The sequence below is a fragment of the Falco rusticolus genome, chromosome 12 (genome assembly GCF_015220075.1).
Source record: "Falco rusticolus isolate bFalRus1 chromosome 12, bFalRus1.pri, whole genome shotgun sequence".
NCBI lineage: Eukaryota > Metazoa > Chordata > Aves > Falconiformes > Falconidae > Falco > Falco rusticolus.
In genome coordinates this window covers 20,263,371-20,284,199 of record NC_051198.1, presented here as the reverse complement: position 1 = coordinate 20,284,199, position 20,829 = coordinate 20,263,371, and the positions used below count along the sequence as shown (strand labels likewise).

The window sequence follows — 20,829 nt, the reverse complement described above, 5'->3', positions numbered from 1 at the left end:
CGGGAGCTGCAGAAGCCATCTGCTGTGTGAGGGTTTTTGGGGTGCTGAGGTCCAGCAGAAACAGTCTAGTTAATGTTAGTAACTGGTGGAGAAAAAAATATGCCCCATCGGGGTGAGCACTTGCATCTGTGCTGATCAGAGAGACAGACCAAGAGCGGAGGCTTTCCTGGGCTTTCCTGGTTTGGTAATTACTATTATTTGGACTTCACACAGGGAACACAATAAAGTCTGGCTTCTAAAATGATGATTTGACGTAGTTACTTATTCCTTTTACAAATGTTTTGTAGTGATCTGCTGTATATTTATCCAGCATGGGAATTAATCCATAATTTATCCATTATAAGACCTTTTAATAGTTCATTAATTAAAGACTTTGGCAGGCAATAAAGGAAAAAAGTTAAGCTTTCATTTTTTTCTTCTTTCTTTTTTTCTTCTTTAAAGAATTTTCTCTTCTGTTCGGACTGCTACCCGGTGTAAGATAAGTTATAAAGATTATAATGTTTTGAAACTTGTAATTATTTTCTGCAGTGTTCATTTTGACTGGTCCACTGCATATATTTAAAGGCTAATATTGTAAGGATAGCAAAAGTATTAATTACATGGTACTTCTTTTAAGTCCCATTTACTTTTCTAAAGTAAAAGCTTTTCTTCATGAATTAATGTAAATTTACCTTAGTTCCTTTTTATATGCTGCATAGGTATGTGTGCTTGTAGGAACTTCTACTAGCTCCTGAAAACAGATAGAGGTTTATGTTTTGAAAATGAGGATGCTAATAAAAGAATCTTAACAGTCCTTATCGACTTGGGGTAGCTGTCGCTGGTCTGGATTTGTACCTTTGAGAGAGCATTGGATATGCTGGCCTGTAGAGCTGTTAAAATAATATTTCTGTATATAGGAGGTACAGTTATGACTGGTGATACTACAGTGTTTTCTTCAGAGTTGTTCTGATCTGTTGTCTCCAGATCTCAGTCTGATTACATGCCTTATTAATTCCCCTGCAGTTCTTTTTATTTATTAGCCTGAATTAATGCAGTATTAACCATGAAGGGATACACTTCTGCTTTGGTTTAACCAAATGGTGAGTTAAACCAATATGCAAAGCTGTCGTCTTGTAGGAGTTGTTTTATCAATGTAATCTTAATCATTGCTTTCAGTTTAATAATAGTTATGAGTACATTTCACTACTAATAATAGTTTGTTTTGTAATTCCTTGTAGGAATTTTGTGTTGTGAAGGTATTATTGTGATTCTTTATTTTGGTTGGTTCAATTCTTGGTCTTTCCGTAGCAAGTATCGCATTTTAACTGAATGGAAGTTGGCGTTAAACTCTTTAATCTCTTTCTTGTGTAATAATTATTCATTGGAGGGGCTTGTCTTAGTGTTTCTTTTGCTTACATTTATTTTAGAAGTGCCCTTATGCAAGTATTTCAAAGATTAAGGATTGTGGCTTATATTAACTTTTTTTTTTTCCCCTTGGTATGTCTTCATGAGATTAGTGAACTAAAGTTTAGATTGTATACAATCGCGGTAGTAATACCAGCTATTTTACCCTTACATGTAAATTCACTGTTTATATGTATTTCATAGAATATGGACTTATACTGTCTGTTTGTGTAATACAAGTAAATTTTGTAAACCGGTATTAGAAGTTACTTCCTGACTTTTCACTAAGGCTAAACCAAAATGGATAAGAAATAGAAATTTGGTACCTTGTGATAAAGCAACAAATTATTTTATGATCTTTTCTTCTTCTACTACTTTTTGTGTTGTTGGCTTTTTTTTTTTTTTAATGCAGTTGGCCTGTGAATTATTGGAACAGCCAAGTACAAAAATCTGTTACGTGTTATTTTGGCTTGGCAGAAATAATGCAAAGAACTGTCAAAGGCAAAGAGTACGCAGAAGCTGTAATTTCCTTCTTACCACTGAAGAATAGATTTGGCTGCGTTACGCCTTTAATGCTAAACTATCTCTGTGTGGCCAGACAGACTTTTGGAACCTTTTTGTAGCATATTTATTTTCTGTTCACTTCAGGCCAAATGTTACAATGCCATATGCTTTTTTGGCACATACAGGGTGGTGATGTGAAGAAAGTTAGAGAAGGAATTGAAGTTAAGAACTCTGATCTAGACCATTTAAATTGAGATTGTTAGCCATGACCTAATTGCATCAAGTGGCAATACTTGCATGTTCAACAGTGGCTTTTTTTTTTTTTAACTTTACAACTTGCTTTATTATTAAGGATCATAGTTAAAATTCTTCAACAGTTCCAAAAGAATATATTGCAAAATTTTACCGCAGTTTTATAGCTTTTTAGATAATTCAGTTGGCTATTTAAATAAGCTGTTTCAGTCTTCCTTCTACTGGTAAGCATGTTTTTCTTTCTATGCTATTTTAACAGAAAACACATTGCCTCTTATGATGGTAATAGGGCCACGCTCCTTAAGCCTTCTGTCTTAGCTAATGATCAGTAACATTTCTGTCTTGAAGCATTAATTTGATGTGTCTAACTTAATATCCATTCCTTATTTGCCTGAACATGCTTGTTTGAATGTCTTCAGTATTTCAAAATGATGGGTCGGACATGCTCGTGCTGTACATACTTCTTTCTGTGGCTTTTAGTTTAGAACAAAACAGTTGAATGCCTCTTTCTGCTCTGCTTTCCTGCTGTACAGATGACAGCATCTCAGCTGCGAGCACATCTGATGTCCAGGACCGCCTTTCAGCCCTGGAGCTGAGAGTGCAGCAACAAGAAGATGAAATCACCGTGCTAAAAGCAGCGCTGGCTGATGTGCTAAGGCGTCTCGCTATCTCTGAAGACCATGTAGCTGCTGTGAGAAAATCAGCACCAAATAAAGGTAAGCCTGTATTGGGTAAATTCTTTCTAGAGTTAGAAGGTTATAATTGGGAATGTTCTCCATTGATAACTTCTTTTTTTCCTTTTCTGTCTCATTTGGAAAGGCAGGTTGAGGTGGAGAGGTTAGTTTTTTGAGTGGCTTTATAGTATGTAGCTAATAGATATCTGAAACATGCTTATTAATTTTGCTGTTTGCTAACATTTAAATGTATGTGACACCCCTGAAAACTTACCTTCTTGTGAAAAGGTTCCTGTTTTAATTTTAAGTGGTGAAATGTTTTACAGCTGTGGTCTTTAACCTGCCACTGGGGGTTCTGGGGCATATCATAGACTGGTTCGGGTTGGAAAGGACCTTAAAGATCTTCCAGTTCCAACCCCCCTGCCATGGGCAGGGACACCTTCCACCAGACCAGGTTGCTCAAAGCCCCATCCAACCTGGCCCTGAATGCCTCCAGGGATGGGGCATCCACAGCTTCTCTGGGCAGCCTGTGCCAGTGCCTCACCACCCTCAAGGTAAAGCAGTGGGCTTTGTTTGTTAGCAGTTGTGAGTGTTGGCTTTGACTTCACCTAGAAATTGCTCAGCTGAAGGGGCGTATTACAGGCTATGTTTCACCATGTCCTAAAGTTTAAAAAAAAAAAACCAAAACAAAAAAAAAAAACCCAAAACAAAACAAAACACCGCCCCCCCCCCCCCCCCAAAAAAAAACCCAAAAAGGAACAAAACCCCAACAAAATACATTGCCATCTAATAAGGAAGCTTTCTGAATATAGTTACTGTTCATCTACAGAGATAACTCAAAATCAGTAGGTTTCTTGTAAGAAGTGGCCAAGTAGCCACTCAGCAGTATCTGTTTTGGTTAGTGACTAGTAACTTTTATATTGCAACTTTGAAATACATGATTGTCGTAAAGAAACTCAATGCTGTTTACACAAATTTTTACATACTTCCCCTCCACAAACATTTCCCTTTCTATTCTGGATAACTCTTTGAATAGAGTTCTTTGAATTTGCTCCAGCTTAACGTGGTGTGTTCGGAGAGAACTACAGCTGTGAATGTTTGTGGTATATGTTAAGCCCCTGAATAAATAAAAGGTTAGGTCATATTCTAATTTGCCATAAATGCATGTATCCCCATCACACTGTGCAGTATAGAGTTCTTTAGGATCAGTCCCTGTATTACAGCCTCGGAGTGCCCCCATTACACCAGTGCCAGTTTAACACTAACCTGACACATCATAGCCTATCTTTGTTTGTACGGCTGCATTATACAGGCTGAAAATGCTGGAAGTTTGAATTATTTCAGATGTGGCAGAGAGATCAAATTTCTTAATTAAGTGTTTTTGCAGTCTCTCTGCCAGATGGAAAGAAGTGATGACGCTTAATTGGCTTGGGCTCTGAATCTTGCTATTCTCTCTTGCTTGCTAAATGGTAGGCTTTTGTCATCCCTGCGTAGAAATACAGCTTTTTTCTACCTGTTATGCATCTCTGGTCTCACCCAGCTTGAGACCTCTTGCTCTAACTCTATAAATATAGCTCTAGCAAATATTTCAACTAAATCACTCTGCTATCTGCTGTCCCATTATGAAAAAAAGAAAATGTCCACGTGGAGAACTGTGGGCAAAACGTGTGCAACATAGAACCATATCTTCCCATTGAAATGCAAAGGAGCTGGGATACGCACAAGCGTGGCTGAAGGCCTTTGGCTCGGAGCTGTCTAGTACTCAGCAAACCGTGCGCAGACAGGGCAAACTTGCTGCGTTCTGCAAAATGCCTTGTGATTGTCTTGTTACTGTGACTCTGGGGGTCTTGGGGCCATCCTGAGTCCTCTAGGTGAATTTGTTCGGTGAAAAATTAATTAATTCTTTTGGAGTGTAGTGGTAGAATGTCTAAATAGCTTCAGCTATTACATCTATACCAATTAATTGACAACATCATGTAACTGAATAAAGTTACGGGGGCAGAGGCGGAGATGTACACATATGAGCTAATACATTGAACTTAAATGAGTTAAGACTAATTGGCAGAGTATTTAATTTGTGGTGGATGTGTCCCCTTTGTGTTCGGTTACCTAATATCACCATGCCACACATTAACTTCACTGTTTATCATTAAACCAGCTGCATATAGACGGTATAAAGATGTCATAAAATAAAATGTTCACATAAAGTCACTGGAATTTTGTACAAAAGTTTAAAATTAGATGTGAAGAATGAGCTTGAGATTGACTTTAATTTAATCCTAAATATCAGTATTTTAATAAATACTTCAAAACAAGTTCATACATACCTTTTTGCAATACCTTAGGTCCTACTTTTGATTTCTGTATGTTGAGTTCAATAGATAAAGAACTCCTGAAATGTTTTAGGAGAGAGAAATGCGTACTGGTTTTGTGAACAAGTGGGATTAGCAGAAGATCTGGATTGTCATACAAAAATAACATTCAAAGAAGTCGTTAAGTTTTTTTTAATTATTTTATGGGTATGAAACAGGCTTTTACTAGTCAAGTTATGGTTGCTGCAAAGGTAATTGTATTCCTCTAAAACTCATTATGGTGTTCATGATCCTGTCAAGAATCTGGATTTCTGCATTACACAATTGCAGTTTCATGGTAAATATTAAAGGTAGGTTTTCTTTTTTTAAAAAAAAATAAATGGTCTTTGATTCACAGAAGTGTTTGTCTCCGCAACAGCCCTTAAAATACATGCTGACATAAATGGTGAGTAAAGAGAATAGATGTGTATGTATTTCTGAATACATTGAGAGAGATGTGTTTAATTTGAAGGATGGCAACACAGTGAGATAAATACTTATAAAATAAACCGAACTTACAAGAATGATGGTACTGGAGAAAAACCATTTTGAATCTTCCCATCAAATGAAAGATTTTTAGTCTGAGTAACAGAAGATATCTAACCTAGTTTGAAGGAGTCTTTCCTACTTGCTGCTGAAATGTGTTTTTAGGAAACCTCTCCGTTTTTTTTCTTGTTGCCACCTCAGCAGTGTCTTTGAATAGAAGTTTCCTATAGGCTATAAGTAAGTGTTGTGTGCAGGCTGTGAATCGTGCCTGAAGGTACAATCCCGATCACTTTTTCACTGATTTTTCCCATTCTAAAGTTGATGGTCCAGCTTAGTGGAAAAAGAGATCTCTTCATCCTTTGTGATATTTTGTCTGAATTGTATACCTGGTGAGCTAATTATGTTCTTATTTTTCTTATTCATTTATTTGAGATTGACAGATTGGATCAACCATAGCTGAAGATAATAGATAATTTGTTTTGCATTATCCTTGTAGTCTTTGTTTTTCTTTTTCCCTATGTTTTCGTTGCATGCTTATTTTGAATTTAATCCAGTCTTCAGTGAAAAAATTCATATGGGCATGGGTAGATTTTTATTTCTACGCTGTGGGCTATTGATCAGGAGGTTACTACCTATGATTTTGTCTGTCCAGCCCTGTCTCAGAAGCAAGCTGCTCTTCGTACAGGGATAGGTGATTTGTGAACTGTATGAGACAATCTACAGGGTGAGATTTTTTTTTAGCCACTTTAGTGCCTCCTAGTAAAGCATGAAATGGAGATACTGTATGAAGGAAGTACCTTTAGTAGGGATTGCAACAGAATTAGCACCTGTCATTGCACGGTGAAAAGCAGACTGGAAGTCTTCGCATGTGGCTTGTTTCCTTTTCAGTATTTCTCAATGCAAAGTCATTGTAAATAGAGAAAATCTTTTCAAAATAATAAAGCTACAATAGTACTTCTCCATTGTGACACACAGCTACGAATAACTACATCCTTAATAACAAAGGAGAAATTACTGGGTCCAAAGATAGTGTTGGGGATTAGAAATGTGAAAGGGCTTGACTATAGAACAGGTCCCCAGCAGCTACGGGGCTGGGGGGACCTTAGTTTGTGGGTGCATTTGTGGGTTGGGGTTTTTTCTTCCTTTCTTCCTCTCTTTCTTTTCTTTTTGAATAGATGGTTGGTAAGAAGGATTTCTTTGGTGGGAAGTTCTTTGCTTTTGGCAGCTCAGTGTTCTTGTTGCCACATGTCTCTGCTGTTGATGCATGATTGATGCTGTTAACTTTCACAAAAAATTGCAAAAACAAAGATTACCTGGACGCTGAAGAAAAGGAAAACATAAAGCGGTCTGGTACTTGTGGCTGCCAGCAAGATAGATTGGCTCACAGCTGGTGCCTGGTAAACCTATTAAAATCTTCCAGGGTGTCAAAATGTGTGTAACAGGAGAATCCATCCCTCAGGCTCTGGGTGTGGAGATGAGTTTGTGGCACACAATGGCACCAATAAAATACCTCAGACTAATCGTATCACTGAGGTATGAGCTCTTGCTTGAAAAAGTGGTCATCTACCAGAAAGTACGTCTGTAGAGAAAGGAGTTCATGTCCTCTTTCTGGACTCGGAAGTGACGAGGAGGGTTGTCACAGGTTAAAACTTTGAAGGAACATTTCCCATCACTTCCAACAAGGATTAGTATCAAATAACTCATATGTAAATTCAACTCACAAAATGAAACTGAAACAGCGGATGGCAGTTTGCAGAGAAGGTCTACCACGCTTTATTTTTATTTAAAACAGTGATACTGGGGACCTGCAAAAGCAGCTGTGTACTGGGAATGTAGATTATTGTTTGGCTGGGGTTTTTTTCCCCCTTTGTGCAGTGGATTTTAGAATAGGAATAGGGAGAGTTTTCCTTCCTTTCCTGATCCCTCCTTTCATGTGAAATAAGTGTCTCCCTTCTACAGGAAAAATCCTAAGTAGTCTCTTGCATCAAATTCTGTCTCATTGCACTAATTTAAGCGAAGTGCTGATGTAGTTTTTACCTTATCTCAACAATGTTTTCATTTTAATAACATTAAGCCATTTTGTTTTACATTAACAAAAATTGAATTCAGGTGTTCAGCAAGCTTCATTAATGAAAGCAAAAGATAGACTTGCCTTGGTGATTTTACTCTTAGCACATTTTAATGTGCAGAATTGTTTGAATAACTGGGTACATGTTTATGTTGTCTAATCAGTAGATGTTAAACAGGAACAGAAAATATAGGTGTAGATAGGAAAATGCTTATGGTAGAGGTAGGATATAGGCTTTTATCCACAATATTAAAACTAACCTGGCAAGCTTGTATGTGTGTCATTATGCTCACGGGAATGGTCCGATTGAAGTCTGCAGGCTGTATGCTCACATAACAAATAATGATACTCTTGAGGTCTTAATGGATTTTCCAGATATCAGTTTTAATGCCATCTGTTCTTTCTGCATTAAAATTATTTTTTTCTGCATTTCTTCCCCATTTTTTTGTCTTCTCCTCTGTCTTTAATACTTTATTTCTCTTCTGTTACACTTACTATTCTTGATGTTCTTCAAATATTTTTCCCTAATCCAAAGAATTTGGATGTAGGTTGTAGAGGGCACTAATAAACTAAGGGTTGCTAACGAGCTAAACCAAGTTTAAGGAACGAGAAGTGAAGAAAAAGATTCCATTGTTTTGTTTTGTTTTGGTTTTTTAACTTCTGTAACCTAATAATCTTGTTCATTGGAGAAGGTATTCAGAGCGTTGTAGAGGAGTATTTTTCAGTTGTGGTGATAAGTGTCAGTATTTTTCCATATGTTTGTTAAAATTTTGGATACGTTTTGTGCGTTTTTGTGCCTTTCTTTAGAACAGCGTGGGCAAATTCTGCTGAGCAGTACTCCGCTGTTTTCAGTGATGCTTCTCAAAATAAGAATTGCAATGTTGGAAGAGTTAAATGGTGCCACTGACTTTTTCAGATAAAAACTGCTTGCTGTTCATAACACTTGAGTAGCTCTTCCATCACTGTTCGCCAGAGTATATCAAATTGTTTCAGATTACCATAGTTGAAATTTTACTTCCTCTGCTTGGAGGTAGCTCATTTGGCAATTGATTGAAGTAGTAGATGGTGCCTCTGGGGAATTGTAACAAAATAATAAGGTAGTAGGGAGGGAAGAGGAAAAGGGCTGTGTGGTTTGAATAAGCAATTAGGTGTCCCATGGCAAAGAAGTCTCCAGTTTCCCTGGGCAGTAGGTTTTAAAATGCCTGCCCAAAGAGCTGAGCATCAGAGCAGGGGGATGGCTCCCCTAGACTCATAAGAGCATAACACCTGAGAAACTGGTTGTATGTCCCTGGGAGGATCAGGTATAGTTAGAAATGCATGTGTTCACAGGTTAAGTCACTAGCTATAAAATTTTTGTAGGAAATCTCTGAAATAGATAAGTAATTATTCTTCACATTGCAGTTAGTTTACCTGCCTCTTGGGAGAGATTCACTGGCATCTCAAGATATTAATGCATTAGCTATACATTCTCAAACTGTTGCATATTTACATGCCTTTATTCACACAGTTCTTCTCCTTTTAATAGGAAATGAAAAATAACGTATGTTTAATAGCCAGTTGTCAGCTGAGATCTGTGAAATCTGGCTTCAGTAAAAAGTATAAACAGCATTTTTTTTTAACTAGACATAATTACTGTACGAATAATAAAGTTTTTCAAAACTTGTTTTTTTCTTAAAATGGGATTATTAAACAAGATGAAGTATAACCCATAGGTAGTGAACCGAGTTATTTTTTCCTGATTTATATTGGTCATTATTTGAGAACTAGTATCTCACCTTGATCTGTAACATTTGTTCACGTGATAGAAGAGAACATTTTTTTTCTACTTAAGTCTCAATGAGAATTTGACTTTTACTATGTAAATAAAATAGTGGAATAAAATAAAATGCCGAAGAAAATATTTCCCTACCCTTCAGAATACAGTACTCTATTTGAAAAGAGTGTTAGTGCTCCCAACCTATTCTTTGCCAGCATCTTCCATCAGCTGAGGGACTTGGTGTCCTTTTAAACTTTGGAAGCAGAGTGATGACTACAGGTAGTTGCTTTGGTTCAATTTATTGTAACATATTGAAGTAAGTTTAGAATTTGTCATAATTTCTAGTTCTTTTTTGATGTCTATTTTAGGAAGGAAATGCAGATAAAATCTTACGTTCTGCTGAACTTAGAACTATTTCAGTCAGGTTTTCTGTCGCTCACCTGTGTGAGTTCTCTGATAACTAATAGCGTGGCTGAAGACACACTGTATGCTGCTTTAGTAACAGTACTAAATTGGGTTTCTGTCCTTCAACCCATCAGTTTTATTTGCACAAAACACCTCACCATGTAATATGTTTGAAATCTAGAAATCTTTGTCAAGTTTTGCTGAAAATGAAGTAATCTAAAGTTGTTGAAGGACTTGGATATTGTATGACTTACTGTTGAAAAAAACAAACAACCCACAACACACCCACAAACAAAACCAAAAAAACCCCAACAACCAAACCCCAAAGTTTAAAAAAACACACTGTAAATCCCTTTTTTGTAACATGTACTTTGTTGAGCTTTTTTGTTTTAAGTCCACTTGAAGTCTAGAGAAGTTATTTTACTGTAGCTGCAGACACTTCAAATCAAAATTACTTGAAGAAGAGAAAGAAGGGCTGGGTTTTTCTCTGGAAGAAAGGCAGTTTACCTGTCAGGATATTAAGCAACTTGTTGTTCCAGTTAACACAATCAATAACATGATAAACTATGTTTTAACATAAAATCTGAAACTTTTGGGTTTGTGGAAAAAAGAAGTGACTTACTAAGTGATCCTCAGCACTAATACCTTATATGTATGTTTGGAAGGAAAAGCTATGTTATCAGAGGACACACATTTTCAGAACTTACCACTGTCTCTCTTAGAGCTTGGCTTCAGCTCTTTCCCATTTAGCTAATCGAGGCTGATAAAGAGTTGGAAATAGATTCTTAGTTTATTGTGGTCTGTTTTTTCTAATCCTACTTATCTTTCATTCACACACTTGTATACTTGACAGATGTTAATGAAATGCTGCTTTTGAACTCGATACTATTCTATGAAAATTATCGGAACGGAGATGAATCCATTATCCATAAACCACATTTTTTACCGCTTTGATCTCTGACAATTTGGCTTTAATCCTGGTCACCATACACTGGCTTTCATTTTGTGTTCAGTTTATGTCTGGCTTTTTGTTCCAAGCTAACAGATAAAGCTGAGTGCTATTCAGTCTGAAAAATTTCAGACTGTTTATGCTAGCAGGTGACGTATGACATGATATTGGCAGAGCTGTGCAATCCAAGCGCTGGGAGAACTCAATTGTTTTAGTTAATTGATCTGGAATTTGTGTTCTCCTGTGCTACTTCTTTATGTCCCGGGTCTCTGAAGCGTAGTTGCCTGACTGCTATGAAGGACTGTCTCTGCAGTGAAGGAAGAAGGTTATAGCATTGTTAATTTTTGACATCTTTTGCCTGCAGAGATGCCCTGGTTAAAAGTCATGGAGAGCTGCATGGTGTGGACTGGTGGGTTGGTGTCCTGGGGTTCTGACCTGGCTGGGAAGACCGTGGCTGTGTGTCTCTGACCCCGTGGGCAGCCAGGCTTCGCTGCGCGGCTGCCTGCCATGTGCACAGGGCTTAAACCTGCCTGCCCTTCTCATAGCTCAACATTTAAATGCATTTTCTTTACATATAATTGCCGGCGATTAGTGGAAGTTTTCGGTATTTTTCTCTTTGAAAATAGGTATTCTAAAGGTCAGTTTTGAATATCTAGTTAAAATGGAATACACAGAGAGTCTATAAGGAGGCTTAAGAGTGTTGCATTTGGGATTTGGGAGGTTTGGGTTTTGTTTCGGGGGTTTTTTTCCATTGTTTTGTTTTTTACATTTTGTTGCACATTGTGTGGCACAGTCAACTGTGACTGACGAAGATTTTGTTCTGGAGTGTAGGAAAGCCTGATATATTTTTGATGCTTGAAACAAGTCTGTCAGTGCAGTTTTTCCTAGATATTAATGTTTTGGTCTCTGTCCAAATGTTTCAGTCACTTTTTCAAGAAATTAATGAATCAAGAGATCTGGGTTATGTGTAACCATTAGTCATTTTCCAAAAATTGGTTTACTTTGATTAAAAATCTTAATATCAAACTTAATTTTGCATGCCACTTGTTGAAATTAGGAGGTACTCTGCAGATCTACCATCAATATCCACTTTACTGAAAAGCAAATAACCCCCAAACTGCCATATGGATCCTTTTTAAAAAAAATATTATTATTGCATTCATCTCTGTGTGGAGCAGCGCATATTCCCATCATGAGTGTACAATGATGTACATGTGTTTGTAATCGGTTTTGTACTTGGACGTAAGCAGGAGCTAAGGCTTTTCACACCTAGCAGGGGGATTTATTCTAGATGTCATCAGCGAACAAAATAGCAGCGTGCTCCTTGCTTGAGAAAAGTGAGACAATTTGTTCGCCATTTCATTAGGTTCCTCTACCCTGCCTGTAGCCCTGTTGTTCTTTACTGTTTCCACTGAACGCTTTCCCCACCGTACTGCGAATGACCGCTGTTACGTCTCCTGATTCACGTTTCTTGAAGGCCATGATAGTGATGGTTGGAGAAGCATTGATCTATTGCAATGAGCAGACGGAGATGTTAAGGTCATATACAGTTCAAGAGTGAATCATATCCTTGATATTACACATTTCCTCAAAGAAGATGATTTACTTTGTCACTGGAAATAAAATAAGCTAATTTATAGGCTTCTGATGCTAAAAGTGCTTTTTAAGCTCATGCACTTCTGTTCTTGCATCTAAGTTATGCAGAGGGGTGAAAATCTTCTGAGCTTTAGAGGTTTTGTACAGAATATTAACTTTTTAAAATAAAATCTATATTCCAAATATGTAGATTGCAAATGAAACTGTGTTTAAGAAGTACCAGTTGGAAGGAATCACGCTAAGGTGATTTATGCAGAATTTAGGAAGAACAATGATACTTGCAGCGTTTCTGTATTCCAGTGTGTCTTCACTTTCTTCAGATTTCCTTTGTTCTCATTTCTGCCTGGGATATTCTGTGTGCTCCTTTTGGCTTTCCTGATCTGAATTTCAGATGTGGTGACATGGTGCTCAGTGCGTTTGAAGCAGTACATGGTTAGCACAGGTCAGCCCCCTTCTGCCTCCATCCAAATACTTCTGAAATCTAATATTCCCTTGATGGGTGTCTCTCATATGTAAACTGCTGGTTTAAAATAAGAATTGATTTGCCTCTCAGCCTGCCTGATAGAGCTGCAATGTGACAAATGGACCAAATGCTGGTATTGTTCAAATGGTGCATCTGTGTGAGTTAGCCCCCTTGTGTGCCGAGCAGTAGATTCCCCCTGGCTGCTTTTTTACTCCTCGCTTTTCTTCAGTGTGTGGCCTCATGCCTTATCTATCTCGCACTATTCCAAGCCTGCAACGAACACAGACCTGTTATTTTCCCGTCAGTTGTGTCCTTTGTGCTTGTCTGTGAAGTCAGAGTGACCGGACACGGTGACCCCATGAGATGCAGTAGCAACTTGCTGCTTGTGGAATGGGGATGTGGCGTGGAGATGGGGTCAGAAGTGACCGCTGATTTTTGAATGCTTAATGTTAGATTAGCCCAGGGATTTTTTTCAGGGCATGTAATGATTCAGAGGGGAAAAGCACAAGTTTAGCACTTGGGAAGAGGAGGGGGGAAAACTTTCTCTGAGGTCTTACTCAGGATAAGAGAGGCACACAAAAAAGGAGAGGGACACAATTAGTAGGAAAGGGTGAAATGTCAGGTTCGAGTTAAATGCCTTGTATTTCACTGATGGTCTGTGGCAGAGGCAGGTCTGGGAGCCAATTGCCGGGCTAGCATTCAGCTCTTTAAATAGAACAGCCTTCCCTCCCTGTCTTCCTTGCAATCCCCTCCCACATTCACTGCATAGTTTCAAACTTCTGCAATGAGTGAAGTGGGCATCTGACAGACAACAGCCTTCTTCACATAGACAGTCTTGATTCATCCCTGGAGGGAGTCTGTAATGTTCACTGGATGTGGCAGATGTTCTATGGAGTGAACTTTACCAGAAACTTAATAACTATACCATAGTGCATATGCTCAAAGGTCAATACCTTTTTAAGATGGAAGGGGCAGCTGAAAAACTTCATTTTTGAACCCTTAGAATCACAACCTTTAAGTAACTTAGTAATTTTTTCAGTATGAGGAGGACTTCTGTGTGCAAGTTCTTTAACTTTAGGAAAAAAACCCAAACAAATGGAAAGGAACAAACCTCGTGTGGTGTTATCTGAGCTGTGATGGTTTTGAACAACAGAGTTGAAATAGTTAGATCTGCTGTTCCACAGCTATTGGAGCCAACCAGCTTCCCAAGGCTTGCTGTAATCTATAATTCTTCCTTTTGACCGCAACTGGAAAGCAATGTGGCATGTCGCTGAATTGAAGTATTTGCTGGCAGCGTGGCAGTGGAGAAGCTGGTGCCTCTCAAGGCATATTTTTGCCTGTCTTAGTGTTCCAGGTCTCCTGTCTCCAGCTGCCTAGGTTAAAGCTTTCATGACTGTGTGTCTCTGGATATAGGCTAGATGGTTGTCCTGAATGCTGGGGCTCCTGCCGTGTGATACCAGGTCCACATCTGAGAGCTTTTGGTTTTTCAGACGGATCTTTGGATACAGCTGTAAAACCTTGCATTCTTCAATGGTTGTTTTTTTTCCCCCCCTAGGTCAGCCAACCCTTCGAGAAGCTATCTCAATGTCCTGTATAACTAACGGGAGTACAGGAAGCAGGAAAACAAGCCACAGTTCATCTGTTTCTGTTGCCAGAAAAGAAACTCTTTCATCTGCTGCAAAAAGGTACAGACTTGTAATTAAATTTGATTTAAAAAAAAAAACAACAAAAACAAAGAGCAAAAGTTTGATTTTTTTTTTTTATTTTATTTTATTTTTTTTGCCTCTGCATGACTCTCAGCAGAGCTTCCTGAAGTCCAGTAAGGCACAAATAAACTTTTGAGATGTACCGTGTTGTTAGGCTGCTTACAGCAGGTTCTTAAAAGAATTCATGAGTGGAGGGTATTTCTATAGTGTATAGTGTCCAAAATGCATTCTCACTAAGGGACAGAACAGGTAGATATATTTCCAATAGAAATGGAAAATTCTTCCTTCTGGTATTCATCTGCATCTTTTTTTTTTTTTTTCATCCTCTTTTTTTTTCAAGGAAATTAAAGGACAAAACTGACTTCATTTCCTGGAGTGTAAAGCGTAGACAATAGCAAAATAGCTGTGAGACAACAGGGGATTGTGCAAGATAAATTTATGGTTTTGCCTAGAAAATCTTCACACAAATTATGGCTACTTAATCTTCATGAAGAATACCTGTATCAGATCTCAAATGCGTAGAAATAACACTGCTTATTTTTTTAAGTTAAGCTAAGTACCAAACAATAACTTTTTTCCCCTCCATGTGATGGTTTCAGCTGCATACAGCAAACAAAGTTTGTGTATAACTTTCTTCTGCGGGTCTGTTAGTCATTGCATGGGTTCTTCAGTTAGTAGGTTTTGCATTTTTTTTCAGCTTTTTGCAACTTTTCCTATTTGTTGAAAAGAACAGGCTGCCAGAAACAGCCGCAGGGCAGAGAATACTTTAATGTTTTAACTGTGGTGAATTACGTGAACAAATTCTTGGCTTTTGTAGAGTGCTGTAGTAAATCCAGTGGTTGGTTTATCTTCCACCATGGGTGTAAATACACTGCTATCTAACAATACAGGGAAATTATATACTTCAGGGAATAAAAATGCTATGTGCAAATATAAACTGTATGAGAATAAACCAGGAAAAGCTTTCATGCCCTTTGGAATTTGGAGAGCAAGGGTAATGCCCTGCTCTTTGCTCTTCTCCATTGTGTGGCACTGCATATCTTTCTTTTTATTGAATTCTTATGTTTACTTTTCAGCAATAAATCCAAAGAGATCACAGTATGTCTCTGTCTGCTAGTGTGACAGGCACCAGTACAAAAGACATTCCTGCAGGAAGGTATTTCTTAGTTAGCGCTTTACCATTAATCTTGCTCCTGTGGCTCTTGGCGCTCTGGTGAGAGCCAGCCCGCTCCCCGTCATGTCCAGTTTGCATTTGCGCTGAATCACCTTCTTGATTCACTGGGTGCTCTGCACCTGACTGCAGCAGAATTGCAGCGTGGAGTGGCCAGCAGCTCCTTCATCTGAGTTAAGGTCTTTAAAAGAAGACCTGGACAGGCCAAAAGGAGAAAAAAGGAAAACCTTAATATGAGGGAGGGCAGCTCTCCCTGGGCCCCCATATAACTGTCCAGTGGAGGTTTTGGTGCTTCCGGTGCAGCTGAAGGTACTTGATTCCCTTCTTCAAGGCTTGGTTTAGGAAGACCTGAGTCCTCTCCTCAGCTGTTTTACCAGCAGTTCCTTTCACTTTCCTGTCTATGCATTCTTCTATGAAATTAGTTTGGTATTTGGAAGAAAATAGACTCGCCTTTTCGTAAAATTACCAGCTAAGAAAGGTGAAAGAAGAGGTCTAACCTCAGGCTTTCTGGATGTGTGCTTTTAATAACAACAAAATTGTTAAACACCAAATAGTTTTCCTGGTAGAAACAAGTGAATGTCAATAGTAGTCCCATTTCATTAACAAAGTTAGGGTAAACGTGACTGTTCCTAACACTCTTGTTACCGTGAAGAGGAGGAAGGCCAAAAGGAAGTACCAGCTGGTCATGGGATACTTCACCCCAGCTTGTCCAGGCTTTTCTTTAGGTTGGAGGTTGAACTAGTGCAGCAGGTGGACACTGTCATCTCTTGATGTAGAATTATGCTTTACTTACCAAAGAGACCCCATAGCCTGCCTGTAGCTTTTTGTGTTCTAAATGTATGTAGCTATACATCTAGTCACATATAACAGAAGGCCCACTTGTGTCCAGAGCATTATTGTTGAAGTTTGGTGTCTGTCTTAATATTGTATATTTCTAGGGCTCTGGCCTCTGTAGACCTGCCATCTCTGAGAATTTCTTCTATAGACAAACAGTTTTATTTCTTGGACTGTTTAATCCTTGTTCTACCAACCTGAACACTGAGATCATGGAGATGGTCTGATGGCTCCGTAGCTGCACAGCAGCAGCACATCTCGTTTCAACAAAGGTGTGCTAAAATATCCACTGTCACTAAAATCACAGCCCAGGAACGTACCATGAACAGCTGGTAGAAGATGTCCAGTTGACAGAGATGAAATCATGTACATGTTGGGAAAATTTTAGTGCTATAGTCTGGAACTGACTTGTGATAGAGGTGTCAAAACACTTGAGAAAAAAAAACATGCTGCATAGCTTGTATATCACCAGAGCTGGAAACAGGTTTGTATTTTGTACTGCAGATGACTGTCACAGAGACCTGTTTGATCATTTCCCTTGGGACTAAAGGTTCTTCTGAAAACAGCTGGTAGGAATAGTCTTCATGTTTCAGAAATGACCACCCTCCACAATAGCTGCCAGCTGCTGTGATTCAAAGGGTGAAACGTGCAAAGTGAAGTTAGAGAATCTGCACAATTAGGATAGATACTAATAGCTCTCAACTACTCACATTTAGACTGAAGAAATGCCTCATTGAGTTGGGATTTGGAAAGAATTTTTGGATGCATTAAATGACTGCTTCCCGGAACAACTAGTCTTTAGAAACCCACAAGAAAAGGTGCTGGTTTTGATTTGTGTCGGTTGTTGCACAAGACCTGGTTGAAGAAGCGTTAGTAGGAGAGCCACTCTGTAATAGCCGGTTATAATACAATTAGGTTGAAGATTTTAGCAGTAGTGAGCAAACCAAGTAAATTCAGCACAAAAGATACTCAATACCCAGACTGCCACATATGTACATAATTCACCTTCCAATTTAAGTGCAGTCAAAAAAAGAAGCCCACTTGCAACTTAGTTGTAGATAAAAGCACTGTATTGGAAGCCCAGGTATACCTTGCACTGCAACCCAGAGGGAAAGCAGAGCGGTCCAGTGGTTCTTGTGCCCCAGCAGAGAAGTTAAGGAGTGAACCTAATGGCAGAGGTGTGAAATGTGTAGTCAACAGCTGACAAGCTCGGTGAAGACATTGGAGAGGTTGCCACCCTGAACCTGTGGTGTCTAGGAGATGGATCCGATGAGCTAAATGAGTTTGGGCAAGAACACAGAAAATAAGAGACCTAATTGGTAAGTTAGGTGATATGCTGCTATCAGCAGGTGTCATTCATCTGAGCCTGCTGGAGGAACGCAGGGGTGAATTGCAGGATTGCTGGTGTGTCTTTGTAACAGGGTATTACAAAAAATGTGGTGAAAGGGGCTGCAGGCAACGACCCCTTTTATGCTCCTCTCAGAGACAGGGCATGGTGCCAGGTGAGCCATTGCTCTGACCGAGTAGGACCATTCTTTGTAGATTTGCAGGCTGGAGTTATGGGAATCATTTGTGTGTTCTCTCTCCTCCTGCTTCCTTTATCTTTTTTACTATTATTAGGCTTTATTTTGAAATCCCCAAGTACAGGGAAAGGGAAAACTGGAAGCCTGTCTTTCTAAAAGGTAGTTTCTTTTAAAAAAAGAAAACACACACACACACAGGCCCACCCCTCCAAAAAACAAAAGCAACACTCCTCTGTCCTAGTAGATGGGCTTCATTATGAGAAATCCTGTGTTTATGGGAGAGTGAGTGCAGGGGTCTGTGGTTGGACCTGTCGGAGAAGGACTAGTGACTCTTGTTTTCTTTAGTGATAAGATTCCAATAATTTATTTCACTATAATGCAATTCTTGCCGCAGACTGTGAAGAGATTAAGATCATGTAGTGTGCTTTTGCATCCAGCAATGCAAGCTAAGTCTTCTGATTAAAAAATAATAATTTTTATGCTTCTAGTTAATTAAGGACTTCTGGCTATAAATTATTAACCAAAACCCCACAGTTCTTCATGCTTTGTTCTCTGTGATCACATATATACCCTCAAGAAATGTGAAAGCTCTTTCTGTTTTGTTTCATCTGTGTTTCTGAAAAGAAAATTAACTTTGATGGATTATATGAGTTTTTTAACTAGTTAATATGGTTTACAGAAATAATCCTGAGTGATCCTTATAAAATGTATTTTGGGTTTTATATTATTTTTCACATTTTGACCTGTTCTTCAGTGCTTCTTTGCAAGCATTTAGAAAAGTTGAACTCATTATAAGCATTGAGGGCCTTGTCTTGGTGGTAGATGATATATTTTAATTGAAATAGCAAATGAAACAAAAAAGGGTCTTATGAATGTTGTATTAAAATCAAGGGCCCATTTTTACTCTTTTTTTTTTTTTTATGTTGTCTCACTGTTTTAAATTTGCTTTTGGGGGAAAGGTGAATGAAAACACAAATAGTCAAGATGGGCTCAGAGCAGGGGGGGAATTGATGTGGGGGAATAGAAATCTGGATTCTTCCCTTCAGAAAGATGCTGATTCTTCTTTACTTTGCAGGTTGCTTTGAACCTAAGAGAAAAAGTCTCTTTTCCCTTTTTAGCTGGTGTTTCCATCTTACTTTGTTCACTGAGAAATTTACCATGGAATATTATTATTTTTTAATCTTAAAAAAAAATAGGCTGTGTACTACAGAATACTCTTCTCTTTCAGGTCCTGTTATTGTTAGTGTGACTCGGTATATTGCAAAGCACGCTGTTTTATAGAAAAGCCTTTTAATTAATCTTTCTGTTTACTTAATGGATCTTTGCTTTGGATTTTAATGAATTTATGGTTGTTAATGACGTATTTAAAGCTGTTTCAAATGTTAACCTAGTAAATACAGCAATATGAAGTTAAGATGTTTTCTTAGCTGTCATTTACTGAAGACATTAAAGAAGTGGCAAGACAGTCTGATGTTAGTCAACTACAGATCAATATAGCGATGAGTTGTTGGGGATAATTTTCTTTGAATTCTGGTGCAGCCAGGGAGAGCCCAGGGGCCAGCAACAGCATTTCACTCGTTCAGTGACAGGGCAAAGATAAGCGGTACCATGCATGTCCAGAAAGACAGTGCCAGAAGTATAGTTCCTTCTTTATAGGCTTAAGCTGATCAGAGAATGGTGCAAGTCACACTCCTGCCCTTCGCTTGCCCCGAAGCACGGCTGGCAGCACGGTAGGGTCGGCAGTGAGCTGAACCAGAGGATGGGGTTTTTTCTGAGGGATGGCGGAGTTTTCATGCATCAACTTGTGACAGCTTCGAATGTTGTTGAAACACCTGCAAATGAAGAACACACTCAAATCTAAGTTGTATCTATTTTAAAATCAGAGTAAACTTAGTGCAACAGTATAGTAATAATAAGTAAATAATCTTCCATGCCTCCCTCCCCTTTTTGATTTTTGGAGCTCGTGAACAAATCCTATTTCAGCAAATGCTAACCTGAAGAGAGTGAGTAAATAATCAAAGTGTTCTTTTGGTGATTATATACAGTAAGTTGCTACATGCTTCTCCCATCTTTTACAGAGGACATTTTCTCCCACCTTTTTATTTGCTTGTTCTCATTTTTATTTTTCCCTCCCCCCATGTTATACTTTATTTTACAGCGGTACAGAAAAAAAGAAGGAAAAACCTCCAGGACAGAAAGAAAAAAAAGAGGAATCTCATTCTAATGATCAAAGTCCACAAACTCAAGCATCACCTTCTCCCCAGCCCTCCTCACAGACTCTCCAAACACACAGGCAAACTCAAGAAAGCAAGAGTTCTGCTCCAGCTAAAAGGTTTTCACAGTACCACAGTACAGAACTAGAAAATTATTGTAATGATACCAAGTTCATATTTGACAACAAGTCATGTGAAATAGTTCTGATCTCATGATCAAGTTAATAAATGTTTGATACTTTTTGTGCTAGAGAAGATGCATTCACTGTGCATTGCAACAGACCATATGTAAAAATGCAATTTTTTTTCTTTGAGTAAATTTTTAAGATTACAGAGGTGTTTTTGTTCTCTGTGACTGAAATTCTTATACGGTAGATTATCTTTAATCAGTCATCATTCTAAAATATTTAATGGTGACTCTGAATTGATCCTTCTCAAAATACACTTCACAGGCTTTGGCATAGCTGAATTGTGCTGTGTGTTTTGCACATGGCT

The 20,829-nt window shown here is 38.4% G+C and overlaps 1 protein-coding gene across 6 annotated transcripts in view; it reads left to right on the top strand.

Annotated features, from left to right (window-relative positions):
• EML4 (EMAP like 4) overlaps nucleotides 1-20,829 on the top strand; it is a 162,849-nt gene that overhangs the window by 86,506 nt on the left and 55,514 nt on the right. For 4 of the 6 annotated variants that reach the window (XM_037405244.1, XM_037405243.1, XM_037405242.1 and 1 more), the window contains exons 2-4: nucleotides 2,673-2,855; nucleotides 14,443-14,572; nucleotides 20,280-20,453. In XM_037405244.1, the coding sequence (XP_037261141.1) occupies nucleotides 2,673-2,855; nucleotides 14,443-14,572; nucleotides 20,280-20,453 (487 nt within the window). The remainder of the gene's footprint in view (nucleotides 1-2,672; nucleotides 2,856-14,442; nucleotides 14,573-20,279; nucleotides 20,454-20,829) is intronic. The other 2 variants (XM_037405246.1, XM_037405245.1) reach the window with 1 other exon arrangement.